The sequence below is a fragment of the Octopus bimaculoides genome, chromosome 11 (assembly GCF_001194135.2).
Source record: "Octopus bimaculoides isolate UCB-OBI-ISO-001 chromosome 11, ASM119413v2, whole genome shotgun sequence".
Classification (NCBI taxonomy): Eukaryota; Metazoa; Mollusca; class Cephalopoda; order Octopoda; family Octopodidae; genus Octopus; species Octopus bimaculoides.
The window spans coordinates 35076659-35098343 of record NC_068991.1 but is presented as its reverse complement, the minus strand read 5'-3'; the positions used below and the strand labels follow the sequence as shown (position 1 = coordinate 35098343).

Below are 21685 nucleotides of genomic sequence, written 5' to 3'. Positions count from 1 at the left end.
GAGATGCAGTTTGGGTTCGTGCCAGGGAAAAGCACCACTGATGCTATATTTCTGGTAAGACAGCTGCAGGAGAAATACCTAGCCAAGGATAAACCTCTGTAGCTGGCTTTCGTTGACATGGAGAAAGCCTTTGACAGGGTCCCCCGATCCCTTATCTGGTGGTCAATGAGGAAACTTGGGATAGAAGAATGGTTAGTGAGAGCTGTGTGAGCCATGTACAAAGGCGCTGCCAGTAAGGTGAGGGTTGGAAATGAGTACAGTAATGAATTCCGGGTAGAGGTAGGGGTCCACCAAGGTTCTGTCCTTAGCCCCCTCCTATTTATCATAGTCCTCCAGGCGATAACAGAGGAATTCAAGACATGATGCCCCTAGGAGCTCCTCTATGCTGATGACCTTGCACTAATTGCTGAATCTCTATCAGAACTAGAGAATAAGTTTCAGGTGTGGAAGCAGGGACTAGAATCGAAGGGCCTTAGGTTCAACTTACCTAAAACCAAAGTTCTAATAAGTAGGAAGGTAGACAAAACACAAACCCCTTCTATAAGATGTACCCAATGCAAGCTATGGACACATAAGAGGTGCAGCAATATCAAAGGCATGTTAACTAGGAAGTTAGTTTTTTTATGTGCCAGATGTTCATGTGCAATAAACACTGTAAACAAACAGGAAACAACTTCTGTTTCATTCCAGGGAGAAAAACTAGAGGTAGTTGATAGCTTCCGCTATCTGGGTGACCAAATTAGTAGTTGGGGTGGGTGCACTGAAAGTGTAGCTGCTAGAATAAGAATAGCCTGGGCAAAGTTCAGAGAGCTCTTACCTCTGCTGGCGACAAAGGGCCTCTCACTCAGAGTAAAAGGCAGACTGTATGACGCATGTGTACGAACAGCCATGTTACATGGCAGTGAAACATGAGCCTTGACTGCTGAGGACATGCGTAAGCTCACAAGGAATGAAGCCAGTATGCACCAATGGATGAGTGATGTCAGTGTGCATACCTGACAGAGTGTAAGTATCTTGAGAGAAAAATTAGACCTAAGAAGCATCAATTGTGGTGTGTAAGAGAGATGATTGTGCTGATATGGACATGTGGCGAGAATGGATGAGGATAGCTGTGTGAAGAAGTGCTACACTCTAGCGGCTGAGGGAACCCCGTGGAAGAGGCAGGCCCAGGAAGACCTGGGATGAGGTGGTGAAGCACGACCTCTGAACTTTAGGCATCACCGAGGCAATGACTTCTGACAGAGACCTTTGGAAATATGCTGTACGTTAGAAGACCCGGCAAGCCAAGTGAGACCACAATCCAAGGCCTCTGCCAGGGATGTAGCCAGCCCACTTATGCGTAACATTCTTTCTATGGAAACTAAACTCCGCTTGCGAAGACCTGTTGAACCAAGTGAAATCGAAATCGAACTAAATTTGTAGACTGGCACCCATGCCAACGTCTTCATTGAACACTAAACTCGGCTTGCGAAGACCTGTTGCGGCAAGCGAAAGCAAAATCGTGATGACACCAGTACCAGTAAATCACTAAGAGCACCATCCTAGCGTGATCGTTGCCAGAGCACCAGCTGTCTGGCTTTGTGCCAGTGGCACATAAATAGCACCATTTGAACATGACTGTTACCAACGTCACCTTCCTGGCACTTGTGGCAGTGGCACGTGAGAAGACATTCGAATGAGTTCGTTGCCAGTCCCGCTGGACTGGCTCCTGTGCAAGTGGCACGTAAAATACGCCATTTCGAGCTTGGCCGTTGCCAGTACCTCCTGACCAGCCTTCATGCGGGTGGCATGTAAAAGCACCTCCTACACTCTCTGAGTGGTTGACGTTAGGAAGGGCATCCAGCTGTAGAAACTCTGCCAAATCAGATTGGAGCCTGGTGTAGCCATCTGGTTCACCAGTCCTCAGTCAAATCGTCCAACCCATGCTAGCATGGAAAGCGGACGTTAAACGATGATGATGATGATGATGATGATATAGCATACCAGCTTGGGTAAAACCTAACCACATAAACAGTTAAAATATAGTCATTCCACCTTTAATGAAAGACACTATCCTTTGCAAAAAAGTAGTCCTCACTTGAAAGACTGCAAAAAATTTACTGAAACATGTGGAGTTAATATGCTAAGTCAGGTGACAAAGTAAAAGCTCATAACTCTTCAGTAAGCTGCTATATATAACAAATCCTCAATCCACGTAATACAAGTTCATTCTGCATCAATCATCATCATCATCATCATCATCATTTAACATCCGCTTTCCATGCTGGAATGGGTTGGATGGTTTGACAGGAGCTGCACCATGCTTCACTGTCTATTTTGGCATAGTTTTACGGCTGGATGCCTTTCTTAACACCAACCACTCTGCAGAGTAGACTGAGTGCTTTTTACATGGCACCAGTACAGGCAATGTGCAACACAGGCATGCATGAAAGACTGGGCATAGGCAGAATTAGATGTAGTGTATAAGAAGACTACACTGATATGGACATATGAAGCATCATCATCATATAATGTCCATTGTCCGTGCTGGCATGGATTGGATGGTTTGACCAGGGTTAGTAATCTGAGGGGATGCACAAGACTCCCGTCTGATTTGGCACGGTTTCTAGGGGTGGATGCCCTTCCTAATGCCAACCACTCTGAGAGTGTAATGGGTGCTTTTGAATTCCGCAAGCTCTGGTGCCAGTTGCATGACACCAGTATCTACCACGACAATGATTTCACAATGCAAGTGATTCATATCTTGCAGAAGGATATCATAAAAGCAGTCCTTTTCTTCATTTGGTAGACCTGCTGGGGGGGGGGAGGCATAAGCAGAAATAATTGTTGCAGCACTATTCTGCAAAACTAGCCTGGGCTTAAGTACTCTATCGCACACTTTGGCTTCTTCTATGACCTTATCAACCCCTTTCTCTGCAAGAAATATGCCCACACCACCTACTCCATCACCTTCACAGAAGAGTTTATACCTATGTGTCTTGTCTGTAAGGAACCTGGCTGAGGCTCCCCTCCACCTTACCTCTTGAAAGCAACATGCATCAACATGCCTCCATTCAAGTATCTCAACAATCTCACCAGACCTACCTTTCAACATGCTTACACTGACAGTGCCAATTCTGAAAACTTAGAAAAGGACAGGGGAAGAGGGGATGCTATTTGGCATTTGAAAAGGTTTCAATGAGTGTTTGGTAATAGACATGTCATAAGGGTTGGACTTGCTTTAATCCACTGGCATTCAATCACGTTAGAAAAATTGTTACCCCTATTGTGAGTGAGTGTAGTACAAATGTTTTTAATATGTGTTATTACTGCAAACATAAACGGGTCAAAGATTAAATTCAGTTTTCCGGTACAGAGGAGAGGTTATCCGTATTGGTGTTGGTGCAGGAGCAGAGCCTTGAACAGAATCATTGGTATAAAAGGAGGAATTTCCGGTATAAGAAAGGAGATTTTATATCACCCTATAGCTCTCTCTTTCTCCATGCACTATGCCTGCCTCTCTTCCATCTACATACTGGCAACCTACCCAACCAAACACAATCTCTCTCTCTGATCCTTCCAATGTCTACTATATCCTCATTACTATTTTGCTGCTCTTCACATCCCTGCATCATTGGTCACTCCCTACTCACCCCTTATTCACCATTCACTACAGCAACCTCTTCATCATTATATTCACTCTCTCACAAATTTCCCATACACTCTTGCAACCTCTACTCACCTACTTCAGTTTTCATTTTTCTGTCCACACCTACTTCTATAAACCTTGTACCTTGAGGGTTCACTCAGACACCACATCCTCACTATTTTTATCTCTTCTCAGTTTGACCCCAATCATCCTGTCTTCCACTCTAAAATATAAATAACAGTGTAGTTCTTTTTACAGCAAGAAACCTGTTCTGATCTGGACCCTTCTCACATATTTTAACCCATCATCTCCTAACATAAAGCCACATCTCTCTCAGTTCATAATCTTACAAGCTGCATGGTACCTTCACTAGTACTGGTAGCATGAAAGAGGCACCCAGTACATATTGTAAACTGTTTGGCATTAGGAAAGTCATTCAGCTGGAGAAACCATGCCAAAGGATCCAATAGGTTCAAGGATTGCAATCCTTGAACCTATTGGATCCTTTCAAACTGCCTAACCCATAAAAGTTTGGAACATGAACATATGATGATGACTATAAATGATTCAGCAGAATTTTATCAATTATATTCTCTTTTTCTTCTTTACTTTATTATTTTGACTAATACAATGTAAATCTTTTTTTTTTTTAGTTATCTATATATTTTGGTTTCATTCTATTCCACCAAAATACCTTTTCTCTTTATTCAACTTTCATACTTGTCTAATTTCAAATTTCAATTTACCATTCAGTAAAAATAGAAAATACATAAACCATTAAACACAATGATTCCCTTGATTAAGTCATAAAATTTAAGTTAATGCAAAATACTAATACTTACAGATTTTTCTTAGTATATCAGTATTATATTATATTTAGAATTATCTCCAGCTATTACTGACAATGAGATACACAAATCCATATTGTAAGTTTAAGCAGATAGTCACCGAGATTACTAGGAACTAATCTACTAGTGCAATTCAGAGAGAGAAATAAAATATTTGGTACAAACCCAACAGCAGTGGTTTATAATAAAGAAAGAAAGAAAAGTGGCAGAATATGTCTTGTAAATGCAGAGGACAAAAACAAAAATTGCTAACGAAATAATATTTCTATACAATATGACGATTGTTAACACTAGCACAAGGTCAAAAATTATGAGAAAGGGATATAGTCTACAGCAGAAGTGTTAAGAACCCTGGTGAAGAGGATTGGCCAACAAGAGTCCTGTGCCAGTGCCATCTAAAAGTGCTCATGCGGTGCCATGTAAAAGCACCCAACACACTCCGTAAAGAGGTTGGCATTAAGAAGGGCATCCGGCTGTAGAAACTATGCCAAATCAGATTGGAGCCTGATGCAGCTCTCCAGCTTGCCAGCTCTGGTCAAACTGTCCAACCCATACCAGCAATGGACAATGGATGATGAATGATGATGATGAAAAGCAAAGTCAACCTGGAAGGATTTGAATTAAGAAGGTAAAGAGACATAGCAAAATACTGCATGGTATTTTAACTAGTGAGCTTGCCATTTTCACAAGTGTTTATATTTTACAAACACACACAGAGTTTTTACATGAAAAAGAATCAATAAGCATTATATATTTTGACAGTTACATAACTTTAGGACAAAAGAGAATTACTTACAGCCGTGTAGGAAGGTAACTTGGAGAATCATCTTTGTTTTTAATGATATCATTGCATTTGTTAATTGTTTCAAACAAATCGAATGTATCACCGACACTGAATAAGGTAGCCAAACATCTGGCTATGAGTTTTCGGGTGGGAGGGCCAGGAGATTCACTGATCTGATTGGTTAACTGTTCAACTAGTTTCTTTTGGCTTTCTTTGATGTCCGACTGAAACAGAATTGAAAAGAAATAACATTAGATACATAGCGACTTCTATTGAGATTTAGTATTATTTTGAAGATGTACTAAGTACCATTACATAGGTTATTACCTTATCCATTCTTTTCCCTGAAACTATACAATGGCACAGAATTCTTGGAAGCTTGCAAACAAATGGAATCTAACTTTATTCCTGGTTGAAGACATTTTTACTAATGTAATTTGGAAAGTCATTAACAGATTTCTCTACTTGCAATTTTACTGCAAAGTAAGAAAGAGCCTGTTTCTTAACTTAGTAGATTGTAGTACACAGTGTTACATATCTTGGTCAGAGGAATAACATAATAGTTATTGAAAGGTTTGAAATCATATCTACATAATTATAAGTTCCATACCTTAACCCAACTTAACTACTTCATTGTGTGACAAGGATGGGCTGAAAAGTTCATAGGATGACTAAGAAGGAGTGATGCTAGAGCCGTGAAATCTTACATGCATTAATTTCAACTCTTCTTATTACATCGTTTCTTTCTAGTTAAACTGATATCTGATTATTCAAAGAAGATTTCAAAAGTATGTTGTAGCAACTTTTCTTTAAAAAATGGACAAAATTTTGCATCATGGTCTTACCAAATACCTGCAGAAAAAGGGTATAACCCACCGCACAACGACATTCATGCTGAAATGGTTGCTATGTTAGAGGATGATGCTCCAGCTTTATCAACAGTGTAAAAATGGGCAGCTGAATTTAGGAGGGAAAAGGAGAATCATGAAGATGAAGATGGACATCCTGCAACTGCTACCACCAAGGAAAACATTGACCACATTCAATACATAGGGGTGGATGACAAGCAACTGACTATAAATAAAACAACCAATACTATTAGTATATCCCGTAAGAGAGTTGAGAATATTCTGTACAATGAATCTGACATTGTTTGAAGCAGGTCCAGCTGGTTTCCTTAAAGATTTCCTAACCCACAATAAGTGTTGGATTCATCACTTTGAACTAGAGACAAAGTGACAAGTTATGCAGTGGAAACAACCCTCTTCACTTGCTCCAAAGAGGGCCATGGTTGTTTGAACTTCAGGGAAAGTGATGGCCTCAGTTTTTTGGGATGCAAAAAGCATTGTGTTTATTGACTATCTTCAAGAGGACCATACCATCAATGGGCAGTATTATGCTGACTTGCAGTTATGAAAGACTGTCAATGACAAAATACCCCAAAAATCCAATGAGAGGTGTCTTGTTTCAACAGGACAAGGCTCCAGCACACAAGTCCTTGTTTTCAATAGCTGCTGTGCACGACTGTGGTTTTGATCTGGTTCATCACTCACCCTATTCTCCTGATTTGGCCCCATCTGACTACCATCTGTTCCCCAACATGAAAAAAACACTTGGCTGGGAACCAGTATTGCAGTGATGATGACATCATATCTGCTGTTAATGACATTTTTGACCAACAGGATGAAAACTTTTCCACCAACAGGATCCAAGTGCTGTAACATCAATGGAAGAAGAGTGTGGACTGCAACAGGGACTATATTGAAAAATAAACCTCATTTGGTTACATTCCATGAGAGTATCTTGGTCAGCTTATGAACTTTTCAGCCAACCTTCATACAATAGACATTTTTTCTTGCATGCAAGTATTGATTATGTACACCACTAAGTCACTATATTAAAAATACAAACCAAAAGATGTATCATGCTGTTAGTTTCATGAGAGGGAAATTCTTCACATTTTTAACATATTTTCAGTTTTGTTGCAAATATGTGTAAAAAGAAAGTGGGGGAAAGGAAGAGGGAGAAAGAGATGAAAATGGAGTGAGAGATAATTTCAGTCGTTTAAATATTATAATAACCAAGAAAGTTTGAAAGTTGCTATTTTTTAAATATATGTTAACCTATCAAAACTGGCTTTATTATTTCCAAAGTGATAAATGCTAAAACATTATTCATCTTCAGACTCAAGATATTAAAAATTAAAAAACTTTTCACAGCCAGGTGAAGGCCAATAGCCACCAATCAAAAATAGGACACAATGATATATGATGACACAGATGACAGCAGTTTTACCAATAACATTTTTTTTACTGGTACACTGAATGGTTTATGGAAATGTAATTAAAGATTATACTAATTTTACAAAAATATTGTTATTTGGAAAACATTGAAAAATTTACAGTGTCTCATAGTCTTCTACTTTTATATCAATTTCTTACTGCAATAGCGAATGAATACACATTACTCATTATTATATGTGGATGAAGGTGGGAGGTAGCAGAGTGTTGGATAAAATACCTTTCGACAGCTAGTTGCAGCTCAGTGGTCAAATCTTGCACAGGTCAATTAAACTTTCAGCCTCCTGAATTATTAAATATCCAACATTCATACCAAGAGGTAAAATGACTGCCAGGCAAGTAAAAGATACCTACACTGCCTGCTTACTCTGCAAATTCATTCCAAATTCCAGCTTGGTTTTCTGATTTTGACAAAAGGATCTCTAACTAACTTTGTGAACCTCCACTATCTACCACTCGCTTCAAGTAAGGTAACTTTACATGCAGCACAGTTGCAAATAAAAACCACATTTGCTGTCTGCTTTCATTTTGCTCTAACAACAAAGACCATCTCAAATTCTCCTTTTTGACCACAACTAGCTTGCCTCCACAATCTTATAGTTGCCAACTACTTGTCAATTCAGTCCAAAGTTTTCTTGTAAGTAAGAAGTCCTGAAACTAAACTCGTTTTTCGATAAAAATAAAAGTAAATTGATTTACCCAACTTTTGAAAGCACTCCCTTTGTGTGACCACTAGTCAATGACCAAAACTAGAAAACTAAACAAGAATATCTCATGATTGTCTATTAACAAGTATTTCTTACGCATTTTAGTTGTCACTTAGATATCTTGTGCTCAGGTCTTAAAGAGTTTTGGGTGTGGGCAAATTGACAAAATAGTTCTAAATTGACAAATAGTTCTCTGCTTGACAACTATAAGAATGTGAAAGCAAGAATGAGATTATATAAGACTATAAGAAAGTGATTGTTCTTCAGGATTTCAAGGATACAACCTTCATTCATTTTAACAAGCACAAAGAATACCATAAGACTTGTGGCAAACATCATATAATACCCTACTTTTCATTTGCAGGCAACAGAAAGATGTTGAAGAATCATGGCAAAGTGTGGATATCCCCCCCAAAAATTCATCACAATAGATACACGATGGTATACTGGTCAGATTTCAAAGCAACAAAGATATCAAAACCATTCTCTCTCTCCAATAAAGTGAAATAGGCTTATGTCCTTGCTCCTACCCTGTTCAGTCTCATATTTTCAGTTACGCTTACAGATGCCTTTTAAAGATACAAATATTAATATTGGAATTATCATAGAAACCCATGTAATTTATGCACATTTTTTCACAAAAACAAAAATAAAAATGAATTTTAGTGGGATGGGGGTGCGTAAATTACATCAATAGATCGTTTCCAGAATTTTTTTAGAAATTTCTTTTGTTGAAAAATGACATACAAGAAGTTAACTCATTTAATGTCAGAATAGGTTTTTACAAACTTTTTGAAGTTTGACGGTCATGCTGATAATCACGGTCCGGGCCATATTTTACATTGATTGGAGTTGCTACCTATCGCTATGGAGCCCAGCAATTTCCTTCAATTGATCAGTTTTTCTCCACTTAGAGAGTCTAGCTTGCATTTGTTCGCTTTCTCCACATTATGACACAATGAAATTCCTCACCACCAATATCACCGCTATCAGCTCTTTCTACATCTAATGTCGACAACAACAACATCATAATTCATCCTTGCGCACGTAAACTCACTAAGTGAATATGACTCAGCATCACTACAGAAACCTTCATTTACCTTATACGATGTTTAATGTTGTTTCACATTCATGTTGAATTATGCAGCAATTTTATGTTCTTTTCATAGAACACTTGTAATGTATGTATTAGCAGTTCTTTTGGTGTAGTAGATTTTTGCTATTCTTGTTTATGTCTTCTCATAGATGTGTATATTCTGACAAGTAGCTTCTTAAAATTCGCACCTCTCTTATTCAGTAAAAACTGAGTTAAAGTTGCAAAACTGTTTATTTTCTCCTTTTGATTTTTAATGTTTATTTTAGCAGGTTAACAAACTATCAATTTGGTCGCCCAGCTAAAACAGTAATGATAAATTTTTAAGTTTGCTTGACATTTTGTAAGTGTGAAAGGGATTAAAATTGCAATACTCTGTATCAAAGGCTCTGATAAGAATAGGCAGAAGATCAGAGCTTGAGACAAGAAGACGCTTTCGACCAATCAGAATTCTTTTTACATAATCAGTTTGATCAGTCACATTCTTCTGTCGGTTGAGTAAAGTGTCATCCAAGCTGGTGTTTATTGGTAATTCAACTTATTTTGCAATACTTGTGTGTATTTATCAGCTTTGTTTTTGTTGATAAGAATTATCAAAAACTTTTCCTGTGATTGTGATTTGAGAAGACATACAGAAGTATGCTAAAGATCGGACATAACCTCTTGTGGGCAAGAAATGTAAAATAAAGTTTATTATAAATAACACAAACACTTCATAATTTAATAGCTTTCAATGTGATACCTTTTAAATTATTTTTATTTAATGAAAATTTCATAAAATCTAATCATAAGTAAGTGAAATTATGCTAAATACAACTAAATTGAAAACCTTTTTCCCCTGGCCATATTGGCAATTCTGAAAAATTTTGGGTGCAAATTTTACACTAGTAAAAGCTTTTTGTAACAATTTTTATCCTGAAAATCACCTGCGTAAATTATACAGGTGCGCAAATTACATGGGTTTTTACAGTAGATACCACACTGATGCTCAGGCTTAAATCTCAGGAGTCTTTCAACAAAAACCAAAGTTTCAATGACTTTGTATGCCAAAGACTGTGCTCTCAACATTGTCTCAAAGGTTGATATGCAATACAGTGTTGAGAAGTTTTCTGATGTCTAAAAATTTCAGCCTGACAATCAGTACAAAAAACACTGAAGTGATGCATCAGGCAGCTCCAAGAAAGACATATGTTGAACCCAACCATCATCAATGGATAACAGCTGAATGCGGTAGACAAGTTAACCTATCTGGAAGGTATGCTCTCCTTAACTGCCATCAATAATGACAAAATGAATACCAAACTTGCTAAGGACAGTGCCACATTCAAAAGACTTCACAAGAATAGGTGGGACAGAAGAGCATCACTGCAGAGACAACGATCAAGGTTTACTAAGTCATAGTTCTCACCCCATTGTTCTATGGACTGTCTGCCAATGACATCCAAGGAAGCTGAACTGCTACTATACTGCCCATCTGAGAAAAAGTTTTGGCATTAGGATAGCAAGTCAGGATTCATAACACAGAGGCACTCTCTCATACTGAACTGTTCAGCATCCACACAATTTTGAAGCAATTACAACTGTACTGGGCAGGTCACACAGTTTGGATGCCAAAACACTAACTCCTAAAGTCACTGCTCTTTCTAACATAAATTGGTGTGATCAAGTCATATAATAATTGTTATGTAGTCTGAATTACAAGTTTATACATAATACAATTTATATTATACATTATAATAATACATGTTAAAAAGGAAAACGTGTCATGATTTCTCATATCCCTTTCCTTACCAAATTTCAGGTAAGGTGCTTGATAAGCTACCATCACTGCTCTATCATGTTTTATATTTATGTGGGGGAAAAAAAAATCATTATTATTGTTGTTATTATTCACATAAGAACAGTAGATGGGAGAATTGGAATCATACTCAATAAAATTTCTAGTGGTGTTTAATTATCTTAAAATTCATTTATGTTCTTAGTTCAAAGCCAGCTTGAGTTAATTTTGCCTTTCATTCTACTAGAGAGTAATCAACTATATTCCTTCCTACAATTTATAACCTTGAACCCATATTGATAACAGAGTTGGGACCTATATACACTGGAAGCTGTACCAACACTATGGAATGACAAAGAGAAAAAAGATGGTGTAGGCATTTCCTAGAAAAGGTCTCAGAAAATGACAAAGCAACTATAATCTGGGATATGTCAGTACACAGAGAGATCAAGGCTAATAGACCAGATATAGTTGTCAGAGATCAAGAACAAAATGCCTTCTAATAAAACTTGTATCAGTCCAAACGGATGATAATGTATCTCTAAAAGAAATGGAGAAACTCTCAAAATACAAAGATTTGTTAATAGAGATAATCTGAATGTGGAGCCTAAAAAACTGAACCAACTTTTATAATAATAGGTGCATTAGGTATGATTAAAAAATATACAAATACATAACCAAAACACTAAGACTTATAAATATACATATCATGCAGAAAATAGCATTACTAGGCACTGCACACATCCTATACAAAGCACTTTCAATACAATGAAAATAACAACATCAAAACAAACCACAGTAAATACCCAAGGCACACAGAGCTGTGCTCAGTAGTGCAGTGAAAGCATATGATAAAAAAAAAACTATTGAAGAATAACAACACAATATCTAAAGATATTAAGAGAAATATAAAAGAAATTGGAATAGAATGTCTGGTAAGAGATAGCTTGACTGTGAAAAATGAAAAAAGATAGTGCCAATTACTGTTGGGGTCTTGGGCACAGTATCAGAAGCTATTAAGAAGAATATAAAGGAAATAGAAATAGTGTCCAGTAAGATTGCAACAAAAAGTTTGTCTCCTTGGCACAGCCAGAATCATCAGGAAAGAATTAAATAATTGATAATAGATAGCATGGTACTGTAGCAAGCCCACAATTCATACAAGACTCCAGGACTTCCAACAAAAGTGGAGTTAAAATAATGATAATAGTTTTTTCTACTATAGGCACAAGGCCTAAAATTTGGGAGGGGACTAGTCAATTACATCAACCCCAGTGTTTCACTGGCCCTCAATTTATCAACCCCGAAAGGATGAAAGGAAAAGTCTACTTTGGCAGAATTTGAACTCAGAATAATAATAATAATAATAATAATAATAATAATAATAATAATAATAATTATTATTATTATTATTATTATTGTTACTATTATTATTATTAAGGCGGCAAACTGGTAGAATCGTTAGCATGCTGGTTGAAATGCTTAACAGTATTTTGCCCGTTGTTATGTTCTGAGTTCAAATTTCACCGAGGTCGATTTCGCCTTTCATCCTTTCAGGGTTGATAAATTAAGTACCAGTGAAATACTGGGGTCAATGTAACTGACCCAAAATTCTCCCAAAATTTCAGGCCTTGTGCCTATAGTAGAAAGGATTATTATTATTAGTGGTTAGGGTGTTGCACTCATGGTCACGAGATTAGATTTCCAATTCCTAGATTTCCAATTCATCTCACATTGCTCTGTGATCATTTCAACGCCTGATGCTTGGTGCACCATGCACCTGTTCAGGCAATGTTGATTTGATGGAGGGAGTGAGCTAATGTACGACAGACATTTGATCACTATAAACAAATCATTTGTGCAAGTCATTTAGCAGAAGCTGAACACTCATGTTGTCTTCGACGGGAGAATCCATTATTATTATTGTTATTATTATGTCACAAGGCAACAAGCTGGCAGAATAGTTAATATTCCGGGCAAAATTCTTAATGGTATTTTATCCATCTTCACGTTCTGAATTCTAATTCCACTGAGGTTGACATTGTCTTTCAACCTTTTGGGATCAATGAAATAAGTACCAGTTAAACACTGAGGTTGGTGTAATCAACTTACCCCCTCCCCTGAAATTGCTGGCCTTGTGCCAAAATTTGAAATCATTATTATATCATGAAAAATCTCAACTTTATTTTACTGGGTATGATGGAAAGTGCCAGCTGCCCACAGCCAGCAGACTAAGGAGACATTTGTTTATTGATCATGCTTCAAGAATCCTGCAGAGTACTCTTGCAGTTCCAAGCAATGATGATTTTTTTATAGGTATTCCATCTTTACATTCATTCCAATCTTTTTGAGCCATGTTGGTAGTTAAGTACTGATGCTTCCAAGTACACCAATAACCATTGCTTTCACGTTCACTTTTTCTATTGCTCATAACCTCTGTATTTCCCACTCTAATTCATTATAGTTGTTCACTTTAAAATAATAATAATTATTATTATTATTATTATTATCTAATAGCAACAGGTTCACAGAAATACTAAGGTGCCAAACAAAATACCTTAGCATTTATTGCAATTGATGAACAATAGTATCATAGAGTACAGGTCAATCACTGGTTCACCACATTTCACTATACACAAGAACCCACTACCTTCTGACATAAGCATGTTTGTAGTTCAGTGCAAAACAAGTATCACAAAAGACTTTATTCAGAAAGTGTGAATGTTTACATCCTTTGCTGATCTACTCTGTCAACAGACACATGCATTAACTTGGTTTACATCCAATTTCCCATGCCAGCATTGGTCAAAGACTTGTTATTGATGCATTGTTTTATGGCCAGATGCTCTTCCTGTTGCCAACCTTTACCTGTTTTGAAGTATGGGAATTTCTATAACATGTCTTTGAAATTACAGAGATAGAGAATGATTTGTACATAGATAATGTCAACATAATGTCACTATTTTTCTTGGTTAAACAATTTCATAAAAAGACACACTGTAAGCATACACACACACACAATGGACTTCCATACAGTTTCTGTTTACCAATTCCAGTCACAAGCCATTAGTCAGCCTGGAGATATAGTAGAAAGCATTTTCCCAAAATGCCATGCAATGAGATAGAACTCAAAAGCACATAGCTACGAAGTGAACTCCATATCCATCCAGTAATGCCTATGACATTAAATGATAATGATATATATGACAAGCTTTCACACAGTTTCTGTTTACCAAATTCTACCTTCAAGGTATTCATCAATCTGAGGTAGAAGACATTGCCAAGGTACCTCACAAAGGGTCTTAATTTCAGATTATTTAATTGACAACAAAATAAATTTGGCTTCAAATTCTACCACACAATGAAAATCAGTATGTATTTGAGGAATGAAATGGAACAAACAAATTTGTCAATAGTTCTTTTTTTTTTTTTTTACATCACATAACCTAAAATTAATGTTTCAGAAGTTACTATAGATTTATTTGGAATGTTTCCTGTCTATTTTAGAAAGACTTGACATAAATTATCCCTGTGAGGGGAAAGAGATGAAATTATCAATTACACTAATGAAATTATTTCCTTTTATTACCAATACAAAACAGCAAAATCCCTCATTTTCTTGATATACAAAACATTGTATAACTGGAAAATATAAAAAATTAATAGTGATAAATAAAGACATTTTTCTGTGTCTATGCCACACAATTTTGTAATAAAATACAACTCTTATAATACTGCAAGCACTGAGAGAGGAGAACTGAGGTTTATGTAAAAAAGAGTAAGGAGAGAAAGAAAAGATAAAGAGTGTCAGAAAATAAAGAGAAAGAGGTGAAAGACAGAAGGCTACAAGAGACAAAGAGGAGAAGGAAAAAGGTAACAAAAACGAAATAGAATATAAAAAGAACAGGATAGCTAGAAAGGAGAGAAAGAGGAAGACAAAAGGCAGAATCAGAAAGCAAAAGATACAGAATAGGGGAGTAAGGAAAGAATAAAAGAGGGAGAAAAAAGACAGAAGAGGGAAGAGAGGAATGCAATTTAGAAAAGGTCATGTAATAGAATATTTGCAAAAGATTTATTCCATCGATTCAGAGAGATACATTTTAGAAATAATCTAGTTCAGATCAACTACATTAATCATTCTGCTCTCAAGACTGTCAAAAAATCTATGCAAGATGGCCTAACAAGATTGACATACTAAAGAATACAAACTTAGAATAAGTTTAAAAAATAATACCATTGTTTGTTAAACTCATGATAACAATCATTCACATGACAGAGTTTTGATTACTTTAAAGATATGTAGTATAAAAAAAAAAACTGCTGAAGTTATATATGTATCTGTGTATTGTAGTAGATTAATCAAAGTACGTCCACAAAGAGACAAATTATGGCATAGTTTGTTTTTTTATGATGACACTAAACATTATTTACTACTGATAATTTATAAGTATATATTATCATGGCATGCTCAGCTCCTTCTGCATTGTTAAAAACTACTTGGTAGCTTAATAAAAACATCCCCACTCCCCAACTACCATCCTCACATGCTTCCCAGGTCCACAAGCTTAGAGCTACCACAAACATTGGCACAATAAAAAGTAGGTCTGATGAGATTGTTGAAATACTTGGGCAGAAGCATGCAAATGTGTGCTGTGTGCAAAAGGAATGATAGAGGTGAACCTCTACTAGACTGCTTGTGGGCAAGGAACATAAATAAAAATTATGAGATGGGTGTAGGTATACTTCAGACAGAGAAATGGGTGGATAAGGTGACTGAGTTAGGGTGTGCAATAGGAATATTAAGCTAAGAATAGTCTTGTTTAATGTGTCATTTATCTCTGCATATGCTCCACATGTCAGCAGATGTTCAGAAGCACCATTTCTAAGAATCCCTCCATAGATTAGCTCAACAATGAAAAACACCAACATTACCATCAAGGCTGGAGACTTCACTGGTCATATTGGAAAGCACTCAGATGGATTTCATAGCATGCATGGAGATTATGGTTTTGGTTCTAGAACTGAGGAGGGAATAAGGCTGTTGAAGTTTTTTGAAGCAAATGACTTACTGGTTTGCAATACCAACTTCAGGAAACTTGCCAGCCATTTGATCATTTACTAGTCTGGTGGACACACTAGCCAGACTGACTACATTTTCACCAGAAACAGGGACAGGTGGACGCTCATGAATGCAAAGTTCTTCCTAGGTGAAGAATGTACAACTCAACAAAGGTTAATGGTTAGCAACTTCAGACTTAGGGCTAGAAGGACCCAGAGACATAAGCTTGATATGGAAAAGGAGATTACAGAAGCTCAAAGAACAGAAATTTAGAGGTATTGCTGACTTGAATTTTGAAACGCCCTTTTGTCAATTTGTCAAAAAAGCTTTATTTATAACAGTATTAACATACTCTTTACTCTCTTTTACTCTTTTACTTGTTTCAGTCATTTGACTGCGGCCATGCTGGAGCACCACCTTTAGTCGAGCAAATCGACCTCAGGACTTAATCGTTGGAAGCCTAGTACTTATTCTATCAGTTTCTTTTGCTGAACTGCTAAGTTACGGGGATGTAAACACACTAACATCAGTTGTCAAGCGATGTTGGGGGGGACAAACATAGACACGCAAACACACACATATATATACACGACAGGTTTCTTTCAGTTTCCATCTACCAAATCCACTCACAAGGCTTTGGTCAGCCCGAGGCTATAGTAGAAGACTTGCCCAAGGTGCCACACAGATGTTCTTTTTTTTCCTTTTTTTTGTTTTATAATTACTGACCTATTTATTTTTTGATGTCCTGCCAACTTGCCCAAATCAACCAAGCTGCCAAAGGGCTCAATCCAATTTTTCTATGCAATTTTTGAAAAAAATTTGTTTTGTAATCTTTACTCATTGTAATCAATAAAAAAAATATTCAACGTAAATTGGATTAATAAATTTATTTATCATTTATTTATTAGAAGGAACAGACAGAGACATATGACATAAAGAGCAACTGGAAGTTCTTACAGGATAATCTGAAAATGACAGACCAAATCTGAGGTTGGATCAAGGCTCTTGTCAGACCGAGGGTGAAAAGGTAGTGGAACAGTGAGATCGACATGGCCATCCATAAAAGAGAAAAGACAGGTTTGGACAGAATGGAAAAATAGGGGTAGCCATATCAGATAGCTAAAAGGAAAGCTAGACATGAGGTTTCTCTAGAAAGGGCAGAAGCAGAAAGGCAGAGGTTTGCCAATGTCTTACAGCATGAAGATCAGAGACTTGAGGTGTTCTGGATTGCTAGATATTGTGTCAGAGAGAATTGAGACGTTGTGGGAGAGAAGTGTGTATGGATGGAGAATGATTTGGTTATACTTAGTAATTCTGAAAAGAAAAAGGCATGGAAGAGCTTCTATGAAAGGTTATTAAATGTGGTGAATGAATAGGAGAAAGGGAATCTCCTATCCTAGTTGGCAACAGTATGATAGACAAGGCAGTTAAAGATATGAAGACAAGGAAAGCCATTGGTCCATCAGGAGTCACTGGTGAGCTGTTTAAAATATCTGGTAGAGTAGAATACGATCTAGTCACCTGTATAGTTAATCAGGTTATTGAAGAAGGCATAATCCCAGGTGACTGGTGTAGCAACATTATAGTCAGCTGTTACAAAAGTAAAGAAGATGCTTTAGATAGAAGTAATTATAGAGGCATCAAATTGCTGGACCAGGTCAGGAAAGTTACAGAAAGAGTTATAAACAATTAATTAGGAACAAAATTAGGCTAGATGAAATGCAGTTTGGTTTTGTGCCGAAGAGAAGCACTACTGATGCTATTTTCATAGTCATGCAACTGCGAGAGAAGTATTTAGCTAAGAATAAGCAGTTGTACCTGGCATTTGTTGAGTTGGAGAAAGCCTTCAACAGAGTATCTCACTCTGTGATATGGTAGTCTCTGAGGAAGCTAAAGATAGATGAATGGCTTGTGAAAGCAGTACAGGCCATATACAATAGTGCTGTTTGTAAGGTAATAGTTAGTGATGAGTTTAGTGTACAGGGAGGCATTCAGAGTTTGGTTCTCAATCCACTCCTCTCATCATTGAACTCTTGGAGTTGCTTTCAGATATGATCCATCCCATTCTTATAAAAATGATAATTTTGTCCAAATTGGTGTGCTAAACTCATTTCTGCAAAGCTTTAATATTTCCAAATGAAACTAATGGCATGTGCTGCTCAGGTGGTAAGGTAAGATTGCCAGCACAACTAGCTCCTCCACAGAGAAGGGAGATGAGACTTTCCCAAGTTCAGCAAAGGCATACTGCAGCACGTCAGACGGAGTCTCAATACAGAAAGAGATGAGATTTTACCAAGATCAGCAAATGCATGCTGCAGCACGTCAAATGAAGTCTCAAGAGAGAAGGGGAATGTAACATTCCCAACATCAACAAACACATGCAGTAGCACATCAAATGGAGTCTCAAGACAGAAGTGAGAGACTTTCCAAAGATCAGCAAATGCATGTAGCAGCACATCAAATGGAGTCTCAAGATCAGCAAAGGCATGCTGCAGTACCTAATGCTGAATCATTAAAACGTTTTCATGATTAGACAGAGGTCCCATAGAACAGCTCTCAGTAACAGACTATGTACAAATTCATTGTTCACAACTGCTGGAGCTGCTTTCAGATATGATCCATCCCATTTTTATAAAAATAATTTTGTCCAAATTGGTGTGCTAAACTCAAATTGTCATTTCTTCAAAGCTTTAAAATTTCCAAATGAAACTTATGGCATGTGCTGCTCAGGCAGTAAGGCAAGATGCCAGCACTTCCAGCTCCTCTTCAACCTCTTATAGATCTTCTGGAAGGCACTTCCATCCAGTCAAAGGATTTTCTGAACAATATCAGACAATACAACCCTGTATTTCAAATGATATCATTTGGTGCATCTAAGGAGATGGTTGAACATGGATTTACGCCAATGTTCAAAGTTCAAGGGCAAGTCTATCACCTCATTGCTTCCCTGTTACCAACAAATAAACAACCACAGTTCCTCCAAATTTACTTTATGAGTGATTTAGGGCAACAAACCCAAAGGAGGTGTCAAAACTTCAGACGATGAGTCATCTTAGACGCAGCGCCAACCATCGCAAAGGAGAGTATATCCACTAACAGCTTTACGGTGCATTCAAAAATTACCTACGCCCCCACCTCCAATTTTCCATGACAGGTTAGGGCCTGGAATACTCCAAACAGACACGTGACATGTCACTTAATCGAATTAACCCCATTATTTACTCCACAAATGTTTTGTCATCAATGCTACACTTTCCCGTATCACCTGTTTCAACATAACTGTAATATATATATATATATATATATATATATATATATATATATATATATATATATATATATACAAACTATGCCATTGTAATCCCAATCCCAAGCAACACCGGATATCTCTGCTAGTATGTGTGTGTATATATATATATATAGACAGATAAGACTACATTACTGAAAGTGTCCCTTTTCAAGATGATAGGGTGGGAAAGATTGGCAGCTATTTCTACTAGGTCAAGCAACAATGAAAATAGAGGCTCTTGCATTGGCTTACATAAGTTGATGATAAAAGGAATTTGTTTAAAAAGTGAGATCAAGAAAGATTATGATGAATTAAAAAAATCAGGATCTAACAGCATTAGGTTATAAATAATAGACGATTAACACATGGAAAGATGCTGTATTGCAAACATGTCTGCTCATACCAACATGAAAATTAAAATCATGATAGTGTTTTCTCTCTCTCTCCCCCTGTATATAGATAGATACAAGTATGTGAATGTATAAACATACACACAAGCAATTACACATGACACAGATAAATATGTAATAGTTTGGATTTTAGCTAATTATAGTGAAACAAAATTTTCAAGAATATATGGACACATACATCCAAGGAATAATTTCAAATATATATATATATATATATATATATGGTAGAGCATTATTTCCTTAAGATATCAGAAATAAAATAAACAAGCAAAAAGCCCAAAATTAAGAACCACCCCAATACATACATACTGGACTGGAGAGATAAGTAAAATGCCAGATTAATTAGACATTTACCTTTTTAAGAGTAGACATCCTGTTAGAACTTGGAAAATATTTGTCAGATGAATGAAATGAGAAGCATTAAGTGGCAGGAAGAGCAAGAGTAAACAGTGTATTTTTTCTTAAGTGGATAACTTCCTTGATGAACATTGTAGTGTATAAAGAAGTTAAAGAAAACATTCTGTTAGCAGGCAGAGTATGAGCAAAATCAGTGATGGGTCTATGTGCACACACACACACATGCTATCTTGCTCTCCCATTCCCCACCCCAATTCATTTCATAACTTTTACTTCTTTATTAGTTAACATAAGAACAATGTCTCATTATAAGAAAGCTTAAGAAGTATAGTTGCATGATAAATTCTGTTCAATCAGTAAATATTTGCTTCATTGTATATATAGTATATCCCATCCCACGCTCTTGCATAAGTATATTTCTCCTTCTGCAGCTATTTCAGTTTAAATTATCTTCATGCCCACACTGAGATCAGATAACTTTAGTAATAACTGATAAATAGACCCACATCAGCCCCTACAAATATCTATAATTATACATTTATTTCTATGCTCTGGACAAAATCAAATGATATTTATAATACTAATTCAGGGTTGTAATAATAAGTGATGAAATACAGGCTAGAAGCTAATGAGTTTAGACTTTGATACAGACATTATACTCCTCAGAACAAGTCGTTTTTAATACTGATTCAGTAATTTTAGTTTGCAACAGGTTCTACTTCTTCCTACAAAACAGTTAAATTGTAAATAGTAAGAGGTGTCCATCATAAAAATGTAATTGCAACAAAATTCAAATATAGAAAGAAGGGAAAAAATTTACTAATCTATAATATAAATTGGACATGGGTGATCGTTGTATTCTTTGTCTTAAGGTTCACAGCCAAACGGCTGGGTGAATTTGCATGAAAAATGGCACACGTGCAGATGGGTGCATAGATTGGAATGCGGTTTGTAATTTTTTTCCTAGCCCCATACTTACCAAGAAAATCGATTAAAACTTTTTCTAATGGAATTTCCCTCTTTGATCCGCCATTAAAACAACCAGTTGCTCACACAGCCGGCATATACCATTTCGCTAGCAACAAGGGGAGTACAGGATGACAGTCAGCCAAAACTTTCACTATGCTGTCTCTCTTCTTTCACCTTTTTTGTAGGGTTAATAATCTTAATCTTTAGTTACAGTTTCTCATTCAAACTACATAATATGCAGAATTGTCGGATTAAGACAGTAGGGTGTCTTGAGGGAGATTTGGCTGCTATTTCTACCAGGTGTAGCTACCATGTAGAGGTCTGAACTAATTTTCATTCACATATTTGCATTTCAAAAATTTAACATAATCATCATCATCAGAGAGTATAGTGGGTGCTTTTACATGTCACCTGCACGAGGGCCAGTCAGGCGGTACTGGCAACGGCCACGCTCAAAATAGTGC

The 21685-nt window shown here is 36.7% G+C and overlaps 1 protein-coding gene across 1 annotated transcript in view; it reads right to left on the bottom strand.

Moving 5' to 3' along the window:
- The window catches only part of LOC106876982 (HEAT repeat-containing protein 5B), a 153988-nt gene that overhangs the window by 100991 nt on the left and 31312 nt on the right, over window positions 1-21685 (bottom strand). The window contains exon 3 of the mRNA XM_052971972.1: window positions 5273-5484. Within this exon, the coding sequence (XP_052827932.1) occupies window positions 5273-5484 (212 nt within the window). The remainder of the gene's footprint in view (window positions 1-5272; window positions 5485-21685) is intronic.